Source organism: Pantherophis guttatus, chromosome 6 (genome assembly GCF_059756535.1).
Source record: "Pantherophis guttatus breed Tessera chromosome 6, ASM5975653v1, whole genome shotgun sequence".
NCBI classification, from domain to species: Eukaryota; Metazoa; Chordata; class Lepidosauria; order Squamata; family Colubridae; genus Pantherophis; species Pantherophis guttatus.
Window position 1 is genome coordinate 76,530,201 of NC_142068.1, and position 22,458 is coordinate 76,552,658.

Consider the following 22,458-nt stretch of genomic DNA (forward strand, 5'->3'; position numbering starts at 1 on the left):
CTGTTATGACCTGTGGACTTCAACTCCCAGAATTCCTGAGCCAGCTTGGCTGTCTCAGGAATTCTGGGAGTTGAAGTCCACAAGTTGTAAAAGGGCCACAGTTTGCCCACCCTTGGACTAGAACAGGAGTCTCCAACCTTGGCCACTTTAAGACTTGTGGACTTCAACTCCCAGAATTCCTCAGCCAGCATGGCTGGCTGAGGAATTCTGGGAGTTGAAGTCCACAAGTCTTAAAGTGGCCAAGGTTGGGACTAGAAGACCTCTAAGGTCCCTTCCAACTCTGTTATTCTATTCTATTGTATTCTACCCGCTGATGTGCATCCGCTGCTCAAAGGCCAGGAACCCCCGCCGAACAAAGCAGCCGCTTCTGCTTTTGTTTTTTTTTGCAGCTGCTGCACCGCCTAACCAAGAAGAAGAGGCAAAGAAAAGAAAGGAAAGATTCGGGAGGGGGGGGCAACAAGACAGAGCTTGTTATGGTTACCAGGCGTCCAGACTATCCAGGATGATCCCGTCCTCCTCCGGCCGGTAGGGATGAAGAAATCTCGCGATACTTAGGTAGATCTAAACAAGAGAAGGCGGGCGACTCATAGACGGAAGCCATTCAAATCCCGACAGGAGGCAGCTCGGGAGTGACGCAGTCACCACCCACCGGGCCGAAGCCGAGAGGCGGTAAGCTTCGGTCATAAAAGCGCGCCCTGATCTGCTGACTCCTGATTGGTGCGTCAGAAAAAGGGCGTGGCCTAAAAGCCTATAAATACAGGGGCCCCTAGAGAGGCGCGGTTTGGTTGCAGGGGAAGGGCGAGGGTCGCTTTGGCTCTTGCTTTGCGGCAGAGGCTGATTTCTCCTCTCAAAACCCCAATTTAGTGGAAGAGAATTTTCTCACCACGAGCCCTAATCGAAGCAGCCAGTACCGCAGAGGAATTTTGATTCTGTGTCCCAAACACTAGCTTGGCGGCCAGGATTTCCCGGGTCCCGACGGTAAAAACACCCTTTTCACTTGTACAGATAGATCCCCAGACCACAAACACGGGTTAAGATCGCGGTCGTCTGAATCGGGCGCTCGGTTTTTGCCATCCCGAGTCTTTTACTAACATACTTGGTTGCATTGACATTCTGCCCCTCCTCTCCCTTCCACGCCCCAATCAGCAGGGCGAAGGGCTGCTCTGCCATTGAAAAAGCGCCGCGGTTCCTCCGGTTTGCTCCAACCGGAGTGGGATCCACGTAGATCTGCCGTGTGTGTGTGTGTGTGGTCTGTCTGTTAAACATTTAATCCCTCGACCGAGAGGTAAGATCGGGACGGACTGGAGTGGCTTAAATTGCAATGCGGTGTGAGTTTAGGGATCCATCAGATTTGGTGGCTTTCCCTCCGTGGGGAAAAGATATTCTGAGCATACTTGTACTACCAGCTGCCCATCCTAAGGATGGAAAAAAGATCCGAGTAAGAGACGTGATCATGGGTGAAATAAATTCACCCCCAGTGGTGCCCCCGGAATGATCCTGGTCCATCCTTACAGGATAATGGGGAAAGAGGGCTGTCTTTCCTATTACCAAATTCTTGGGTCACTTTTTCCCCGTTCTTTATTTCGATGGACTTGATCATTGGCTAAAGCTAGACTAGAGCAGTGATTACCAACCAGCGGTCCGTGGACCACTGGTGGTCTGTGAGAAAATTTTGGTGGTCCGCAGAAAAATTATATATTGCACTAAGGGATGTGGTGGCTCAGTAGCTATGACGTTGAGCTTGTTGATCAAAAGGTCGGCAGTTCAGTGGTTCGAATCCCTAGTGCCGCTTAACGGGGTGAGCTCCCATGACTTGTCCCAGCTTCTGCCAACCTTAACCGTTTGAAAGCACGTAAAAAATGCAAGTAGAAAAATAGGGACCACCTTTGGTGGGAAGGTAACAGCGTTTCCTGTGCCTTTGGCATTTAGTCATACCGGCCACATGACCACGGAGACGTCTTCGGGCAGCGCTGGCTCTTTGGCTTTGAAACGGAGATGAGCACCGCCCCCCTAGAGTCGGGAACGACTAGCACATATGTGCAAGGAGGAACCTTTACCTTTACCTAAATTGCACTAAATACTATTTATCTTTTTTAAAAAAATCATATTAGTGATGCGCGGGATTTAAAATTATGAATTTAGTGGTCCCTGAGGTCCGAAAGGTTGGTGACCCCTGGACTACAGCATTATCTGCTTACTATGCCTCCCCCAAAACCTTACTCCTAAATAATAATGACTTAATTAACTCATTGTTTTGATTAGGACTAAACACTGTCCCAAACTATCCGTACCCCCTCTGGATTTGTACAGCAAACTAATGTAATAATTTGGCTTAAAATTTGTCGGGGCCAAAATTATTTAATTTGATTTTATTCTATTTTTTAAATTTTGTATTGTATGTGTTTTTATTGTTTGGCTGTGCACCGCCCTGAGTCCTTCGGGAGTAGGGCGGTATAGAAATCTAATAAAATAAATAAATAAATAAATAAATAAAATCTAGAGCTGCTGGATTTTGAGTGGCATATAAATTGAATAAGTTATGGATGGTTGCACAGTCAGTTAATTGTTGTGATTTCAGACTTTTGTTTGAATAATAATGCCTGTTCTTTAGTTGATGTTGGCCTTCATATGCATCTAGTTCTTCCCAAGAACCTAAGATAGGATGTCTTGGCATGGAGATCCAAATACCATGTAATTGACAGATGGAAATGTTGTCAATGCACATACTTTCTTTAGTGCAACATTTTTTGGTATGGCACCCAGTGTGCTGATAACTACCAGAATTAAATTATTATTATTGTTATGGTTAGTAGTACAGTAAGCCAGGCGCTTAGACTTGGATTTGGCATTTTTATCCACCTGTCAAGCCCTTCCCAATGACGGGATAAGCAGATGTTGTTCTTATTTTTATTAATATGTGGCTGTGTCCCATGCTGTATGAACATAGCCATAAGGAGTTGTAAGGTAGTCCAGACTAGAAACGTACCCAGATAAACTACTGTATTTTTCAGAGTATAAGACGCACCGGAGTATAAGACACACCTTAATTTTTGGGGAAGAAAATAAGAAAAAAGCTGATTGGTGGGTGGATTGTCCCGGAATACCCCCAATCAGCTGTTCCCAGAGGTGAATTTTAGCAAGAGGTTCCTTGGTTGTGAGCATTGTGCCTTGCTTTTTTTTCAACCTTTGAAAGCCTCTGAAACAGGCTTTTTTTCTGAAGCTTCTTTCTGAGGCTTTTTTCAGCCTCTGAAACCTCTGTTTGAGAGGATGGGCGGGGCTACATTCGGAGTATAAAATGCACCGAGATTTTCACCCTCTTTTTGGAAGGGAAAAGATGCGTCTTATACTCCAAAAAATACGGTAGTTCTACTTTATTGTAAGTTACAGTAAAAGAATCTTGCAAGTCTCAAAGTAGATTTCTCCCCCTCTCCTATACAGCCCAAGACAATGGGGAAAGTTCTTGCTGAGATGTTTACCATGTCCGGTTTTGTGAAGGGATAAACTGCCTCTTATCTAGCCTAATCCCCTGGCTGTGGTTCTTCCCCTTCCCAAGGTTATTTCCACAAACCATTACAGCAGTCTTTAAGAAGACTGGATAGCTCTGCAGACAAGGCACTGTAATTTAACACCAGCTGTCTGCAATTAAAGTAAGTTCGAATCTTGCCAGGCTCAAGGTTGACTCAGCCTTCCATCCTTTCTAAGGTAGGTAAATTGAGGACCCAGTTTGTGGGGGCAATAAGCTGACTTTGTATAAAATTTACAAAAGTATGAAGGCTATTGCTTAACGCACTGTAAGCCGCCCTGAGTCTCCGGAGAAGGGTGGCATATAAATCAAATTAAAAAAAAAAAAAAACTCCTCTCTTTTTAAGAAGTGTTAAAGTGGTAAAAACAGGATAATTGCTTATTACTAAAACTCTGATTTCTGCTACTTTTTTTTTTATTGAAAAAGTTTTACAATTACATTTTTTCCCCATTTCCCCCCCCCCATCCCTCCCTAACCTCCCTAACCCTCCCCAACCCCCCCTAACCCCCCCTAACCCACCCCTCCCCCCCGGACTTCCACAGAATATAATCCAAATCAAAATCCCCTTTTTATAAAATTTGAACCCCTCCACCCCCAATATATTTTTCCATCTTCACAAAATTCAAATATTTCTATCTTTATATAATACTTTCAGTTAAAAGCTATTTGATACTTCCTAGTTTGATATTTGTTCTGCACATAATCTATCCACTTTTTCCACTCCCATTCATAAGTCTCTTGTGAGCGATCTTTTAGATATGCTGAAATCTTCGCCATCTCTGCAAAGCTGGCCATCTTCAAAGTCCATTCCTCAATAGTGGGCTGATTTCTGCTACTTTTAACCGGGCAAAATGATGCACCATAGGGCAAGTTACTTTAGAACCAAAGTACTTCCAATGGCTAACTTATATCCAAAATCCAGGATCCATGACTCCTGTGGAATTGAAATCTGACAAATTTTATAAAACATTTAATGACATAAGCATTATCATAAAGCAGTTTATGACATAATGCAAAATGCTGTAAAATATTTCCTGGGCTGATGTTTGGCTGCTATACAGTTAAGCACAGGCTAAACAGTTTTATGACATAATACAAAATGTCACAAAACAATTCCTGTGCTGATGTTTGACTACAGCTCAACATGGGCTATTTTCATACCAGCTTTTCCAGTGAAGGCAGTACAGCAGATACTCTCTCATTTTTAAAGACCTTGAAGAATCTGGTAAAGAAATATCTCTGAAATGCCCAAGTGGACTTATTTTCTTGTTGATTTGAGACAATGTTCTGCTGCCCATCCAAGCTGCTTCTTCAGTCTGAGTAGGCAGAGAATTCAGTTGCCATGACTCGGATTTCCGAACAATTCTACCTGGAAGACTGAGAATCTCCATCAACATATTGCCACACACTTTGGGAAAGTTGGTGCGGGAATGCCCCTAAGAATTTTAGGAGTTGGCATGTTACACAATTCTCTGCCCACTCAGGATCTCCTGACCGACTAGTTCAGATTGAAGAAATTGCTTGGATGGACAATGAAGCATGGTAAACCAACAAAAAAATCAGTCCAGTTGCCATGACTCAATGCCAGATATCTCTGAAATGTTAACCCAAGTGGGCACAGGTTTTCTAGTTACCATGTTTTCCCGAAACTACGACCCTGTCTTATATTTTTTTGAACCCTGAAATAAGTGCTTGGCCTTATTGCCATGCGCTCAAAAGCCCAATTGGGCTTATTATCAGGGGATGTCTTATTTTGGGGGAAGCAGGGTATTAGTCATTTTTGGTTAAGCATCATGCAGGGTGAATGTGACTAACTATAAGGTAGACGTTGTAAGGTCTTCTTTTGAGAAAGACAGGAGTAACAACAGAAGAATCGCTTTGGAATATACAGTCCTATGTTTGGTTTCTAAACAATGACTGATTCCTAAATTGCCTCTGGAATCTCAGAAAGCAGAATATAAAAGTAATGACCTCCCTCAGTTATGTTTTTCTAACATGTAAGTACCCAGCAATGCTATTGACTCCATCCATACATGGATATTCTGCTTCGGCAACATTGTTTGTTTATTTATTTATTTATTTATTTATTTTTCAAACTTCTATACCGCCCTTCTCCTTTCGGACTCAGGGCGGTGAACAGCCAAGATAAAAAACATTTATACATAAAAGTTAAAAAATAGATTTAAAATAATTAAATAAATTTGGCCCGTAATTTAAAACTTATCAATTAAAATCCATATCAAATTTTAAAACCAGCCATAAAATCAGGACAGCCTGGCTAAGTGAAAAAAATAGGTTTTTAGGGCCCGACAAAAAGTCCGGAGGTCGGAGATCACTCGGATCTCTGGGGGTAGATTGTTCCAAAGGGTAGGTGCCACCACAGAGAAGGCTCTCCCCCTGGGGGTCGCCAACCGACATTGTCTGGCCGAGGGCACCCTGAGGACGCCCTCTCTGTGGGAGCGAACTGGCCAGTGGGAGGCAATCTGTTAAGAGATATATTGAATATTCTGATGTTTTGCAAATGAATTGATATATACCAGGTTTTTGAATTGTGACCCTTATATTGATCCTTCATATTGTTTTTTGGGAAACACAGTCCTTTGTTCAATCTCTTCCCAAAATATATTTTTTTTTACAAATCATGTTTTGCCCTTCCTTACTAGGCATAACTTTCAAGAAATAATAAGCTCACTATCATCATATTGTCACAATGGATTTGCTATTTTGCAATATGTACAAGACTGTGACTTCAGATTGCTTTTCTCCTATTTCTAATACAATCATCAAACATTTTGCAGTTCTCAGTAATTTAGTAATGGCATTTTGGCTGGCACCACATTTTCTTAGCCTTGCATGAAATATGTGTCTACCGAAATGTCCTATTAAAGAACTATTGGAAAGAAAAGGAACATTATGCTGTTTGACATCTAAAGTAGCCTTCCCTAGTAGCCTGCTGGTTTTGGATTTGGAAATTTAAATCTAACAGATTTGGAGGTCATCAGGATGGAGAAATCTGCCCTAATATATACTCTTCTCTTTTTATATTTTATTTTTTATTTATGTACACTGAGTGCATATGCACCAAAGACAAATTCCTTGTGTGTCCAATCACACTTGGTCAATAAAAGAATTCTTTTTTCTCCCTGTGCCACAAATTTTATATTGTTGAAAGACATAATTTAGACAGCGTTCCATTTTTGTTAAATTTGATCCAGATAACGAGCACCAATAGTTTTAGTTAATCTAGGAAGATAAAGGAGCTGAACAGCTCTGTTAAGATTCAGTATGTTTCTGATTGTGATAATGAAGTGAAAATGACATCTTTCTCTGTTTCTGAGGTAGCTAATGCCTGACCAAAGTTGGTGCAGTGCTGATCTAATAGAATAACAGTCGGAAGGGACCTTGGAGGTCTTCTATTCCAAACCCCTGCTCAAACAGGAAACCTTATACCAGAGATGTCAAACTCACATCGTCAGATTGTCGTGACGAGACGTATCACAACTTTTCCCCCCTTTGCTAAACTGGGAGTGGGTGTGGCCTGCGTGTGACGCATCCGTCCCGTAGGCCTCGAGTTTGACACCGCTGCTGCCCTATACCATTTCAGACAAATGGTTGGCCAATCTCTTCTTTAAAACTTTAATTGTTGGAGCACCCACAACTTCTGGAGGCAAGTCGTTCTATTGATTAATTGTTCCCACTGTCAAGAAATTTCCCCTTAGTTCTAGGCTGCTTCTCTCCTTGATTGGTTTCCATCCATTGCTTCTTGTCTTGCCGCCTGGTACTTTGGAGAATAGTTTTACTGACCTCTTCTTTGTGGCAGCCCCTTAGATATTGGAGCACTGCTATCATGTTACCTCCATGACTCGGGAAAATGTAAATATGTGACAATCGGTATTGGAAGATTAGCTACAAATAACTGGATCCAGGAAGATGTCGTACTTCAGCTTTATAGGCGGCATCTCTGAACTATTTTTGATAATACTGCTGTTAATATTGTGATGAATAAGAAACTAAAGAGATGAGGCAGATTTTATTTTATTTTTCTTTCAGCCAAGTACAGCTATTGGAAGATAAAGAATCATGGAAGTGCTACGGCCAGTACTGATAAGAATTGACGGGCGTGTTTATAGGAAAAATTTTATTCAAGAGCAAGCTCACCAACAGGAAGAAGAGGAAGATTTTAATACAGGTATAATCACTGCTCTACAGGATCACTTCATTTTTATTTATATTTTGTTTTACCACCCCCCACCCCCACCCCCAATGGTTTGGCAGAAATTGCTAAACTGTTCCACTGCTTTATTTTGGTTTCCTAACCTAGACCTTAGACCCAGGCACATTTTCCTCTTTAATATTTCCAATTTTGCCATCTTCTTTGCATCTTTTGTTAACTTCAGATTGAACTAAACCATAAAATGTACCCATTTCCTCTTCTTCTGAATCAGCAGTTAGAGTAAAAACTTGGATAAGAGTCACATGAAAGGCTAATGTCAACGTTCTGAGTAATGCACCCATTGAAAGCAGAACTCTGAGGCAGGCAGATTCCTCTAAGAACATTTTGTTAGATACATCATGGCATAGCCAGTGGAAACTGTTCTGTCCCTATTCCACTCACGCACCCCCACAGACGGCCCGGAGTTAATAAGCCACACGACAAAATTCTTTGAAAATAAAGCTGGCAGCAACCCAGTGGCTAGCTGCCAATTCAGACTTTACTCATACAAAACAAAGATTAGACTGCAAGCGTTCCAATAAAACAGGCAGAGTTTCAACAATACAAGGATTAATCCAAATGCAGTCCGATAAAGCAGGCAAAGTCCAGTAACGCAGAGATCATGGATTATTTCTAGTTTTTGCTCTTCACAAACTGAACCGGCCACCACACCCACATTTATACCCTGTGGGGTGTGGTCCTGTGACTCAGCTAATCTCTGGCACGCCTTCCCCTCTGCTGCACACGCTTCTCCCTGCGCCTCTGGCGAGGGTCCAGCCAGCACTTATCTCCTTCGTCGCTGTCCACCTGTGGCTGCCGGGACGTGCTTGGCTCTGAGCCTATCTTTTGGCCTTCGGTGTCCTCCGGAGGCATTGCCAGAGAGGAGGGTCCTGGAGAGGGAGGCCTTGCCAACTCCTCTTCCTCACTCTCAGAGTCTGCATCTGTCGATAGCCCAGGCTCAGGCAATGGAGCCACAACAGAAACCAACTCTGAAGGTTCCCATGCCAATTATTTCTTCATTACAAACACAAACTTCCGACTATCAAAATGATGCCTGTGCATGTGGCTATCACCAGATGGAGTATGCAGAAATCAGATTGACTATCTTAGAGGTTCAAGGAGATAGAAAAGTCCAAATTTAGAAGGAAATCCAGTTTAGAATTGGAATGCCAAAGGATGCCAATGGATAGATAGTAACTTATTCAAAGAAGATCAAACGAAAATGGCAGGGGTGGAGTGAAATTCTGGGCAATAAAGGTGTTAATATCTAAGATACGTTAAGAAAATATTGGTCAAGCCCCAGAGAAATCGGGAGATCCAGGCAGTTCAAATAGATAGAAAGATTTATTGCAGGCTTAAGCTCTCTACAAGAAGTTGAACTACTGACGGTCAAAGAAATTTGGGCTGGCTTGAGCTAAATTTTAAATTGGTTTTAAATTGGGTTGTTTTAATTTACGGCCAGAATATCTAATTATTTTAATACTGTTTTTTAAATTTTGTATGCTTTGTTTTTACTTAGGCTGTGCACCGCCCTGAGTCCTATTTGGAGAAGGGCGGTATAGAAATTTAAACAAATAAATAAATAAATAAATTTGGCCGTGAGTAGTTCAGGAATTCCACGTCGGCGGGACTTAGATCTCTTGTGACCGTGAAGGGACTCATGACTGATGACGCGTTTGACCCCTCCCTCAGGCTCAGCCTGGTCATCTCCTACAATACTCCATGCTTACAAGAACCTTTGGTACTAGAAAATGAGGTTATATCAGCACTGCATTCATTACCAAATCAAAAGTCTTCTTGAATTGATGGAACATCTTAAGGAGATGACAGATAAGAGAAGAATCAATAAAATTTCTATCTAAACGATGGTAGCAAATCCGGAAAAATGACATAAAGGCCAAGAGATTGTTCACTCTACATATCAATACCAAAGGAGGGATGTAAGAGAGAGAATGCGAACTCTCCCAACAGTATATTTAATTTCACATGCTGGCAGAATATTAAAATAAGGATTATTAACCTTGTCTATTATTTATTTATTTTATTTCAAGACTACCGCCAACATTCTGTAAATTGTCAAGTGCTTTCGAAATACATTATATGTAAGGAAAAGTTATTTCCCCTCAACTTATCTGCTGAATTGCTATTGAATTAACGTAATTCAGTTTTCACATACGCAGTTTGGGAGATGATTTTTTTTTCCTGGTTGGTAGAAAAGAATAATTGCTGTGTTTTCTTTTTCAGCTGAGAATATTGACTATGACAATGAGAATCACTTTCCTTCCAACCGTCAGCTTTCAGAGACTGCATCTGTATCCTCTCTTCTTTTATGCTTTCTTAAATAGACATTTGCATCTGTGGCAGAATCCACTGAAAAGTTTCCCACAGAGTTATTTTGCGGCTTGTATTCGAAAGCAGATTAAAACAAAACACTGTTTGATTCACTACAGCAGCTGCTTATTGAAATGCCTGCAAGACTAAAATGTCAGTGTGATGGTTTTAAAAAGAGGTCCACAAAACAAAGCTGGTAGAAGTTCCCTCTATCCCAGGGGTGTCAAACTGGATTTCTTTGAGGGCCGGATCAGCATTTTAGTTCTCCGTGGGCCGGCCGGGGTGGGTGGGGAGATAGGACAGACGCCTCTTGCAGCACCCTGCCAGCCAAAACAGGGCATGGAGGGGGGGCACGCGAGGCTCCCCCATGCTCTGTTTTTGGCCTGGATGGCCTCCTGCAGCACCCTGCCAGCCAAATGGGGCATGGGGGGCAGGGGTGGGTTCTACTTACCTTTACTACCGGTTCACAACGGTGCCACGCGTGATGACGTCGGGGTCAGTGGGCGGGGCCTCCCGCAGGTTTTACTACCGGTTCTATAGAACCCGGGGGAACCCACCACTGATGGAGGGGCCACATGAGCACTGGCCAAAACAGGGTGTGGGGGGGCCGCACACGCTCCCCCCCCATTTTGACTGCCAAAGGCACAGTGAGCCTGTCCTTTGCTATTTCCAGGCCAGCCCTGTGGGCCAGATTTAAGCAACCCAAGGGCCGGATGTGGCCTGCGGGCCTTGAATTTGGCACCCCTGCTCTATCCCATCCCCTTAACAGTTTTTTTTTCTTTAATTATCTGAGAAATGAGATGGCTGGACCATCTTGGTAAATGACTTATTATCGGCTCATGTTTTATAGGTCTTGGAGATGGCTCAGACGAACCCTGTGATGCATTTGGAGTAGAAGAGACAGAAAGAGGATACCAATGTGCTATGGACGTTCCTAGTCCACTATATAAGTGAGTTTGAGGGAATAGAATCACAAGAACTGCATGCAGATGGGTATCTCCTGCTCTAATGTTGACAGAAATCCCTTCTCTACCTATGCAAAGATGATAAAGGCTAACAATTCAGTCTCATGGAGCCCTGGTGGCGCAGTGGTTAAACCAATCATAAATGCCTCTTTCCTGGTTTGTTTTTTTTAAATGTGCTAATTGTAGCTTCCAGCCCTGGTTTGCAATGTAATAATGATGTTTGGCCACTTTTTTATGGAGGGAAGCCGTGGGTGAGTGATCAAGTAGCAGGTGCTAGCAAGCTTATTTCTAATCAAGTTACAATATCGGAAATATTGTATAAATATTTCCAATACTTACAATACTTTTATTTTATGGAGTAACAGCCACAGCGTTCAGTGTGGCTTACATTTAGGGAAAGGATAATATGATTGCAGCCTAAAACACATTTAGCATCATCATCTTTATATATTATTTTACGAGAGAATCAACAGCAACAAAAAGCTTAAATGACTGATTTTTAACAGACAAGTGCATTATAAGTTTTTTAAAAATGCTTTAGCTTGTTTGATTTGGCCTTTGTTCCAAACCACTTAGACTGCTTATTTAATTTTGACCATAGTTTCTCACTGTGGTTCTTTGTTAACAATTATGAGCATTACAATGAAAGCTTGTTACAATACACTTATAATCAATCCGTCTTTCCTTGCATCGCTCACCAACGTCCACTCGCAGCGACCACCACTTGGGGATGGGCAGCTTGAGACTACAGAAGACACAGCCTTGGTCAACAGTCAAGGTGTCTTCTGTAGTCTCAAGCTGCCCACCCCCAAAGGGTGATGCACATCTTTTAGTGAGGTTGAGAACAAGTGATCACACTACATGCCAAGACAGCACACAAATAATTTTTTTATTAACTCCTGGTTTTATTAGGACAATAAAGCCAAGTCTTATCTAAGCATTTTCTCACATACACACACCGTTTTTCTCTCCCACATACTCGGTAAAATGCTACCTAGAAAGTGGTCAGTGAACCTGAGAGGAATGAAGGAAATGAGCCACAATCACTTATTTTTTTCCCCAACCAGTTTCCTGTTCGCCCGTTTTCCTTTCCACCTCATTTGCCTCACAGTTGTTGTCGCGGAGATAAATAAGTCGCCCTTGAGGTGCAGTTTTGGATTCCAGATTGTTTGGTTTCAAATAGGGTCCCTCACTAGGCCTTTGCAAGACCACAGGCCCATCCAAGACTACATTTCCCATATTGCTTTATGTTTGTTGGTTTGTTTCCTCTGTTGGTTGTGTTTTTTCTGAAGCTGCTGCCGATATGCCATGCCACTAAATCCACGTTGCTAAATTTATGGAGTCTATCAATTTTACAACCAGCACATAATCAATTACAGCATTCCCTGGCTTTACTTCTATTTCCTCTAATTGGTGGAAGGGGAAAAACAAAACCTTCTCATGCTTCATCTACCAACTAATAAATTTTTAGTTTAGTTTAGTTTATTGTCATTGCACCTCGTGCAACGAAATTAAATGCCAGTGTACATTATACATAAAAAAAAAATTAAAAAAACACGCATCTTTCACATTCTGTACAATTGAATTGACAACCCTTGTTATTGCATTAATATTGCACTATACAGTAGAATTCAATATAGTTACTGCTCTGGGATAGAAGCTGTTTTTCAGCCTATTTGTCCTTGTTTTTATTGTCCTGTACCGTCTGCCAGATGGTAATAATTCAAAAAAAAAGGGTGCCCAGGATGAGATGGATCTTTAAGAATGTTTTGAACTTTCTTAAGGCAGCGGGAGCTATAAAACTCTTCCAAAGAGAAGAGGAGCAACCAATGATCCTCTGGGCAATGACGTTAACCTTCTGGAGCGCTGTCCTACCTGCCACTGTGCACTGTGCAAATGTGGTATAAAATAATTTGTAAAGCTTGAATTTAACACGATGATTGCCTGTCACAAGCTACATTTTGGGTCCCAAGGATTTGGATGTTGTGAGAACTATTGTGCCTATTAAGCTCTTCCATTCCATAACAGAGAGGACAGTTGTTTTTGTGACACAGGAAATCATTTAATACTAATTAAGCTTTTTAACCTTAGCGCCTTTTTCTTCTTTATCCCACTCAAATCTTTTTTTACAGGTATATAATAGGAAAGAAAGGAGAAACCAGGAAAAAACTGGAGACAGAAACACGAACCTCCATCAGTATTCCCAAGCCAGGGGTAGAAGGAGAAATCGGTAAGATTTTGAGCTTGCAAAAATGAATACACTTCTGAGTTTTCATATGCAGGTTACATAAAACTAAGAAATAATATATCTGGTATGTTTCCCTGGAAATAAGACCCTGTCTTATATTTTTTTTGCCACCAAAAAAAAGGCACCAGCTCTTATTTTCAGGGAGGGGGAATGTCGTCCACTGATTCACCTCACTTGCGTGCATCGCCCCCAGCGACCTTTTTGCTATCAGAGGCCTTCAGGAACTTTTTCTACAGCCAGCAAGGCTTTCCTGGAGGCTTCTGCAGCTGATAACAGAGCTCTGGTTCAATCTGGATCTCGGTTACTGGCTGCAGAGGCCTTCAGGAAAGCCTTGCCGGCTGCAGAAGAAATGGGCCAGCAAGGCAGGTGTCGGGGTGTGCGAGTTTGGCTGCAACTGTCCGAAGGTATTTATTTATTGTTTATTTATTGGTTCGATTTATATGCCGCCCTTCTCCAGAGACTCAGGGTAGCTTACAATGCGTTAAGCAATAGCCTTCATATTTTGTATATACCTGCTTAGTAGGGCTTTCGACCCCCTCCCGAAGCGGTGTTCTTTTTTATACAAAGTCAGCTTATTGCCCCCACAATCCGGGTCCTCATTTTACCTACCTCGAAAGGATGGAAGGCAGAGTCAACCTTGAGCCTGGTGAGATTTGAACTTGCAGTAATTGCAGGCAGCTGGTGCTACTTAACAGCATTTTAGTCTGCTGTGTCACCAAGGCTCATTTAAGTAGCATGCAGCTCCACCCCACCCCCATCCCTACCCTAGCTTAATTTTTACCCGTGCACCCTGGAGTGGGTGGGGGAGTCTTAATTAGGGCTTATTTTTTGGGCAGGGGTCAGGCTAATATTGGGCACATGTATAAAAAAATCAAGCTAGGACTTACTTTCGGGGTAGGTCATATTTTTGGGGAAACACGGTATGTGAAAAGAATATTTTACATTACCATATATGAGATGAGCTACAAAAGGGAAATTAAAGAAAGAGGATTTGTTTTCCATTCCATGAGAAACAAAGACTTTCCATAAATGGAGGCAGTCTTTCATTTCATAGAAAAAGGAATCTTAATCAATGACAATGAAACAGCTGTTATCCAATGTGCATCCTCTACTTCCCAAAATCCTTAGTTTACTTGCAGTAATTATTATCCCTTTTTCACTTCTTTTTCCTACCTCCAGTTTACTATAGTTATTAAAAAAAAAACAACAACTTCCGATTTAAGATAACATTCCACCCAAAAGAGTCCTCACATACCAACCATTCATTTAGTAATCATTCGAAGTTATAGACAGGTCTAAATAAATAAATAAAAACTTCACAGCCGATTTGCAACTTTCACAGTGCCTGGCTATGATGTGATCTCTATTATAGTCAATAGGTATTGTCCTGTGGTTTTTCCTTTTTTTCTTCCCGCAAAGCAGAGAGATTGGGGAGGAAGGGATTTCCAAAGAGTTTACTCTTTGGAAATCAAAAGCAATGTGTTCACACTAGCAGCCCAGGCCTGGGAACGGTGGGCACGCTGTGCCTACTGCTTACAATAGTCTCTTGAAATCCCTTCCTCTCCAATCTCTCTGCTTTGCAAGAGAGTGGGAGAAAAAAGGCAAGATGTAGGCAATCTTTCCTTTGCCTGACCTTACCCACCCACCCCCGCAGAGCATAGAGATTGGAGAGGAAGGGATTTCCAAGGAAATAAACTGTTTGCTTTTGTACGCATCTAAAGCAATGTAATCATACCGTTAGCAGGAAAGGATCAGGAGTGAACAGTACGTATGCCCTCTTAAATCTCTTGTAGGAAACACAGGACAAACAAAGTTGGAATATGAAGATCAAAAAGTAAAGTTCTCTCCTCTAATAACAATTTACTCCTTCCTGGAGAAAAGCTCCTCACTCCATGCCTATGTTGTCCTTTGTCAATTTAGCAGCCATCTTGCTAATTAGGTTATGAGTACAGCAAGCACTTGCTAGCTGCCTGCTATTCTTAGATTTCTGGAGGAAAATGGAAGCACATTAGCATATATCCTGTCCTATTATTTTCCTTGCTTTCAGTGATCACAGGACAACATCGGAGTGGTGTTATTTCCGCACGGACACGAATCGACGTTCTCATTGAAAGCTTTCGTAAAAAACAGCCCTTCACACATTTTCTATCATTTGCACTCAACCAGCCTGCAATCCAGGCGAAGTTTTTACAATTCAAAGAGGAAGTGTTGGAGAAATGTTCCCATGTAAGTTTTCGTTATAATATTCGGAAACAGTGGAGTAGACAAAAAGTAGCTAAACTTTCCTTTCAAGACCGTTACAAAACAGAAAACAATGTGTTAAGAAGTCTTGTTTGGCATATTGTTTCCTTGTTCCTATCTCACTTCTTCAGTATTTTCATTTTCTCTCAGTCCTCATACCTGTTTCCATTTTGGAATGAGAATATATTAGATAGGTCAGGGATCGGCAACCTTAAACACTCAAAGAGCCACAAAGATCCTAACCGGAAGCCCCCCCCCCCATTCAATTCTGGAGCCGACCGGAAGTCCGGTTCCCTCACCATAGAGTCTCCCCCTAGCGTGGCATCCTTTTTTCCTCTGCTGACCGGAAATCCAGTTCCCTCCACCATAGAGTCTCCCCCTAGCGCGGCATCCTTTTTTCTTCTACTTGTCCTAAACGAAAGCCCTATCAACTGTGGAGCTGACGGGCAACAGGGAGCCGCAGCAGAGGGATGAAAGAGCCACATGTGGCTCCAGAGCCGCGGGTTGCTGACCCCTGAGATAGGAGAACCATAATGGAAGTGCCGATAATTATTTTGCTTCCACGAGAGCCTTTGATGATAATAGTTCCTGGATTGTGTGTGCTTAACCCCTTGATAATAAGAGCAGAAAATTAACTCATTGAGACAAGGATAATGTGAAGCGGAGAATTAATTCAGTGTAGTGATTAAAGCACTTGGTTAGAGTTTGGGAGGCAGTTCTAGTCTTACCTTAGTAGCAATAGCACTTCGACTTATATACTGCTTCATCGTGCTTTACAGCCTTCTCTAAACAGTTTACAGAGTCAGCACATTGCCCCCCAACAGTCTGGGTCCTCATTTTACCGACCTTGAGATGGTGGGAATCAAACCGCCGGCAGTCAGCAAAATGCAATACTGCATTCTAACAACTGTGCCACCACTTGCTCTTTTTAAACACAAAGCCAGCTGGGTAATGTAGGGCCAGTCCTAGGAAAGAGGCAGTGGCAACTACATTGGAAAACATTGCCAACAAAATTGCAGAGCCTTTTCCAGATAGTCATCAGGAGTCAAGATTGACCGGAAGACCCCAATGTACACTGTTGTGGAACGCTTTATTTCTTTGTTGATTGGTTGTTTTCTTCTATTTATATAGTTACCCATCTCTGGATAGCTTATAGCAGCAATAAAAACAATATAAAACAATGTAAAACCCATCAACACACATAGCAGCCAAAAGACCAAACCAGTATAAATGACATAGACTAACTACCAACCCTCTAACTTCATGCTCAGGAACCCAACCATGTCTTAAGATCTTCTGAAAGGCTGTCAGAGTTGGGGCCAATCTAATTTCAGAGGCAAACAGGGTTCCTCTGGGCAAGTTGCATGATTATCACTCAAGTGCCCTGTGCTTCATGGTCCTCCCACCTACGGACCCTTGAGAGAAACATAGGCCTATATTCGTCCTTTATGTCTTAGTACAGGTCTGTGATAACTCACCACAGCCAACTTGCTGCAGCCAGCTCACTGCAGAACAACTCGCCATGGCCAACTCGCCACAGGACAATTCAATTTACCGTATTTTTCAGAGTATAAGATGCAGCTTCCCCCCCCCCCAAAAGGTGGTAAAAATTTAGGTGCGTCTTATACACCGAATGTAGCCCACTGGCCCATACCCTTTGGCCTCTGCCTCCCAACAGTTTACCACCTTGCAGCAAGCAGCAAGAAGAAACAGCTCCTTTCAGCTTCAGCACAGCCTAATTAGCACAAGTTGATTGGATTGGCCTCCCGACTCTCAGCCGTTTTGCGCGGGCCTCTGCTGCTTGCTGCAAGGAGGTAAATTGCTGGAGCAGATTTTTTTTTTCTTTGTGCTAATCAAGCTATGCTGAAAACGAAAATGAAAGTAAAGCAGGCTGTTTGTTCCCAGGCAAAATTGCTGGGAGGCAGAGGCAGATTTCTTTTTCTTTTTTTTCCTCACCAAAAAAAGTAGGTGCGTCTTATCCAGTGCGTTTTATACTCCGAAAAATATGGTACTTATTTAAAATAGTTAAAAATTATTTTAATTTTTGTCATTCAGATTTCATTTTGTCCCTCCTTTGGCATCTTTAATGATTCTATTCCGCTAATTTTTTATATTAGTGTAATTCACGTCCCATGGCGAGTTGTCCTGTGGTGAGTTGGCCGTGGCGATTTGTCCCTTGGCGACTTGGCCAGTAGCGAAATGGCCAGTGGCGAATTGGCCATGACGAGTTGACCGTGGCAAGTTGTCCCATTCCATCTTAGTACAGTGGTTCTCAGTCTGTGGTCTGCAGACCCTGGGGGGGTGCGGGGGGAGCAATGTCACCACAGGGAGTCTGCAAAGGTTTGATATAGTCTAGTGCAGAGGTGGGCAAAGCTGGCTCAGGAATTCTGGGAGTTGAAGTCCACAGATTGTAAAAGAGCCACATTTGCCCACCCCTGGTCTAGTGCTTTAAATCTTGAGTCTTGGTGGTCCATGGCCATGTGTCAGGCCTGGAAGCCATCTTTGCATTGGATCTTCAGGCCTCCCACATTTAGTGCTGTGGGACACCTGACGCAGTGGTGGGTTGCCCCCAGTTCGGACCGGTTCACAAGAACCGGTAGTAAAACCAGCGGGAGGCTCTGCCCACTGACCCGGACGTCGTCATAGGCCATCTGCGCATGCGCAGAAGAGCGCGCGGGCACGATGCGAACTGATAGTAAAGGTAAGTAGAACCCACCCCTGACCTGACACCATGGTCCGTGGTAAAGAAAAGGTTGAGAACCACTGTCTTAGTAGATTTAACAACCTTGTGAGGAAATGAGAATTAAGATTGGCTGGAGGACTTAAAAGAGACAGCTTTAGAACCAGCTTCTTTGTTTCTATTATTATTTATTTATTATTATTTATTTTATTTTTCAGATTTCTATACCGCCCTTCTCCTTCCGGACTCAGGGCTATCTTACTATTACTATTACTTACTATTACTATTACTTACTAGTAAGGCTATCTTACTATTATAAGATAGTGACTAGCTGATTAAAGAAACTAGAGTGGACTTTTGACTTCCACTGCATTTGTAGCCTTACAATAATCTGTATTTGCCAATAAGGAAATCTAGTCCTTCATCTTTCTCTAGCGTGGAGATATACACACACACACACACACGATCCCAGTTAATATTGGAAATAAAAAATGAACAAGGTAAAAAAGGCATGAAGGTTATACAGAGAATTCCTCTTAATCTTTTTCAGAGATGGACAAAAGGCTCTTAAGCATCTTAAAGCCAGCAGCCCCCAACCTTTTGGGTACCAGGGACCGATTCCGTGGAGAGAGGTTTTTCCATGGACCCAAGGGGGCGTGGTTTCATATTTATTTATTTTTATTTATTTATTTATTGAATTTATATTGCCGCCTATTCGCCCATTACGACTCAAGGCAGCTTACAGAACATAAAACCACATTTAAAACAATAAAACTAATAAAAAGAATCAAAGAAACTAATATAGTATAATATAATAAAATCACCCCCCGCCCCAGCAACAACAGATCACACGAGCCATTTAATGGGCTCCATCCCGCTCTGGGATCCCCAGGCCCGCTGGCAGAACTAGGTTTTCAGTGCCTTCCAGAAAAGTATTAGAGTGAGGGCCGTTCCAATCTCTGGGGAAATGATGTTCCAGACAGAGGGGGCCACCATGGAGAAGGACCCTTCTTCTGGGTCCCACCAGGTGTATCTCCTTCAGGAATGGGACCTGCAGCATTGCCTGCAACCTGTGGATGCAGTTTCACTTGTTTGCATGGTCCAGTTTCTGGCATGCTGTGGCCTGATGCCACAGCATCAATTTTGCAGATCTGGGATTTTAAATTGGAAATGCCGATGATTTAATTTATTTTAGTTTTTTCTTAAGTTTTGTACTATATGTGTTTTAAGTTTGGCTGTCCACCGCCCTGAGTCCCCCTGGGGAGAAGGGCGGTATATAAATTGAATTAATAAAAAATAATAAATAAATGTGAACCAGTTGCCAAGTGCCTGAAATAAGGTCCCTGGACTGCAAGGGGGTGGGCGGGTGGGGTCAAGGCAGTGTTTTACAACAGCCAGATGTGCTTTGCAAACCATCATAGCTTTGAGTGGGGATTGTTAAATGACTAGTCATAAATCAAGGGATACCTGTAATTTTGGACATGTCTGTTATCTTTTGTATTCTATCAGTCAGGGCATTAAAAAACTCGAGGCCTTCTCAGAGACCTTAATCTTCAGTTTCAAATGATGATTATTTCCCCCCATATTCTTTTATTGCATTCAGGCTTTTTGTCAAATTACTGTAAGATAAAAATTAATTGAAAAATAGAGTAATCTAAATGCAAGGTAGCTCAATAAAAACCTTCGCTTAAAAGCCATAAAGCAGTGCAGTGCTTTTAGGGTAATTAGAAAGAAGTGCAAACAAAGCCTTTATAATCAAGAGAGGCTCCACGTTAAGAGTCCAGTTCAGTCTGTCAATAGAGAATGTCTTCCTTAAAAAAGGATCTTACCTGCTTGCCCAAATCAATTCTATTCAAATTCTTTGGCATGTCCGTGAAGAGGGGTGCAGGAAGAATATATATTTCCAGTCTCAAACAGTTTACCGTGGACCTCACCCCATTTTTAAGAGGTCCCGTAAAGGGGGCGTACATAAGTGCACCAGCATGCCAACAAAATGTGCATATAGTCAAGGCTATGGTTTTCCCAGTTGCAATGGATGGCTGTGAAAGTTGGACCATAAGAAAGGCTGAATTACGGTGCTGGAGAAGACTCCTGCAAGTCCCTTGGACTGCAAGGCGATCAAACCGGTCAGTCCTAGAGAAGATCAACCCTGACTGTTCTTTAGAAGGCCAGATCCTGAAGATGAAACTCAAATATTTTGGCCACCTAATGAGAAGGAAGGACTCACTGGAGAAGAGCCTAATGCTGGGAAAGATTGAGGGCAAAAGAAGAAAGGGACGACAGAGAATGAGGTGGCTGGATGGAGTCACTGAAGCAGTCGGTGTGACCTTAAATGGACTTCAGAGGATGGTAGAGGACAGGAAGGCCTGGAGGAGCGTTGTCCATGAGGTCACGATGGGTCGCACATGACTTCACAACTAACAACAATATAATCAGATTTGGGTTAAAATAAGTGGTTAAATATGCATTGGGCCTTGATTTATTTTAAATTTATTTTTTGGTTTATGTACACTGCTCAAAAAAATAAAGGGAACACGAGCAGAAGACATCCGAGATCTGAATGAATGAAATAGCCTTATTAAATACTTTGTTCGTTACATACAGTAGTTTTGTGTTCCCTTTAGTTGTTTGAGCAGTGTATAAACTACTGTATGTAAAGAACAAAGTATTTAATAAGGCTATTTCATTCATTCAGATCTCAGATGTCTTCTGCTCGTGTTCCCTTTATTTTTTTGAGCAGTATATATAGAATAGAATAAAATTCTTTATTGGCCAAGTGTGATTAGACACACAAAGAATTTGTTTCTGGTGCGTAAGCTCTCAATGTACATACAATAGTGATAGATCATTAACATAGTCATCCTAAATACATTCATCATAAAACATCAGATATAACACTTAGGGATAGTCATGGATACTAAATAAGCAATCAACATAAATCATACTAGGATACTAAGTAAACAATATAAATTGTAAGATACAAGCAACAAAGTTATAGTCATAAGAAGATAAGGAGATAGGGAATAGGAAAGATGAGAATAATGATGGAAATACTGCCTTTTTAGATAGTTTGACAGTGTTGTGGGAATTAGTTGTTTAGCAGAGTGATGGCATTCGGGGAAAACCTGTGCTTGTGTCTAGTTGTTCTGATGTGCAGTGCCCTATAGCATCATTTTGAGGGTAGAAGTTGAAACTGTTTATGTCCAGGATGTGAGGGGTCTGTAGATATTTTCACAGCCCTCTTTCTGGCTCGTGCAGTATACAGGTCCTCAACGGAAGGCAGGTTGGTAGCAGTTGTTTTTTCTGCGGTTCTCATTATCCGTTGAAGTCTGTGTTTGTCTTGATTGGTTGCAGTGCCAAACCGGACAGTTATAGAGGTGAAGATGACAGACTCCATAATTCCTGTGTAGAACTGTTTTATCAGCAACTCCTTGGGCAGCCTGAGCTTTCTGAGTTGGCACAGGAAGAACATTCTTTGTTGTGCTTTTTTGATGACCTTTTTTTTTTATATCTGTAAGGTTTGGGGAAATTTTCATCTTCTGAAAATTTGTTTACTATCTTTTTTTTTTAATTGAAAAAGTTTTTCAAATACAGATTTTTCCCCCTTTTCCCCCTCCTCCCTAACCCCCCCTCCCCCTCCCCTCCCCCTGTGGCTTCTCCAGAATGAAACCCAAATTAATAACAGATTATATAATACTTTACCATCCTTTTTGCTCCACCCCCCCATATGCTGACCCTTTCTTTCTTTCTAACAATATTATTATATCCCCCTTATACTATACATTTCAAAGCAACATTCAACTGTAAAATTATATAACAAATCCTAATTTGACAATTTCAGCTCATAATCTGTCCATTTCCTCCTCCCCCATGCATTTATCTCTTAATTCAAATCTTTTATGTATATTAATATAGCATAACATACCTTTTCCTAAACCAAACAATCAGTAAGCTAACCTATCTCCACCCTTCTAACAATATTATTATATCCCTCTTATACTATACATTTCAAAGCAACATTCAACTGCAAAATTATATAATAAATCCTAATTTAACAATTTCAACTCATAATCTATCCATTTCCTCCTCCCCCATGCATATATCTCTTAATTCAAATCTTTTGCTTTGAAATCTTTTAAAAAATTTGTTTACTATCTTCATTGGGGGCTATGCAGGGTGTCACCAGAGGGAGCATTTTTGTCCCTTCTCTTTATGATATGACCCTTCCAGACATTAAGAGCATGTCTCTAAAAATCT

The 22,458-nt window shown here is 41.8% G+C and overlaps 2 protein-coding genes across 7 annotated transcripts in view; one reads left to right on the forward strand and one right to left on the reverse strand.

The window, feature by feature from the left end:
- ANAPC16 (anaphase promoting complex subunit 16) overlaps positions 1–620 on the reverse strand; it is a 31,939-nt gene extending 31,319 nt beyond the window's left edge. Inside the window, exon 1 of the mRNA XM_034425998.3 lies at positions 482–620. The gene's annotated coding sequence lies outside the window, so the exon portion shown is untranslated. The remainder of the gene's footprint in view (positions 1–481) is intronic.
- ASCC1 (activating signal cointegrator 1 complex subunit 1) overlaps positions 577–22,458 on the forward strand; it is a 119,516-nt gene continuing 97,634 nt past the window's right edge. Inside the window, exons 1-5 of one of the 6 annotated variants that reach the window (XM_060682262.2) lie at positions 577–669; positions 7,574–7,712; positions 10,918–11,017; positions 13,165–13,262; positions 15,328–15,506. In XM_060682262.2, coding sequence (XP_060538245.2) covers positions 7,604–7,712; positions 10,918–11,017; positions 13,165–13,262; positions 15,328–15,506 — 486 coding nt within the window. In that variant the 5' untranslated portion in view covers positions 577–669; positions 7,574–7,603. Of the gene's footprint in view, positions 670–724; positions 979–1,148; positions 1,286–4,668; positions 4,749–4,893; positions 5,066–5,499; positions 5,521–7,573; positions 7,713–10,917; positions 11,018–13,164; positions 13,263–15,327; positions 15,507–22,458 lie in introns of those variants that run through there. The other 5 variants (XM_034425992.3, XM_034425993.2, XM_034425997.3 and 2 more) reach the window with 5 other exon arrangements.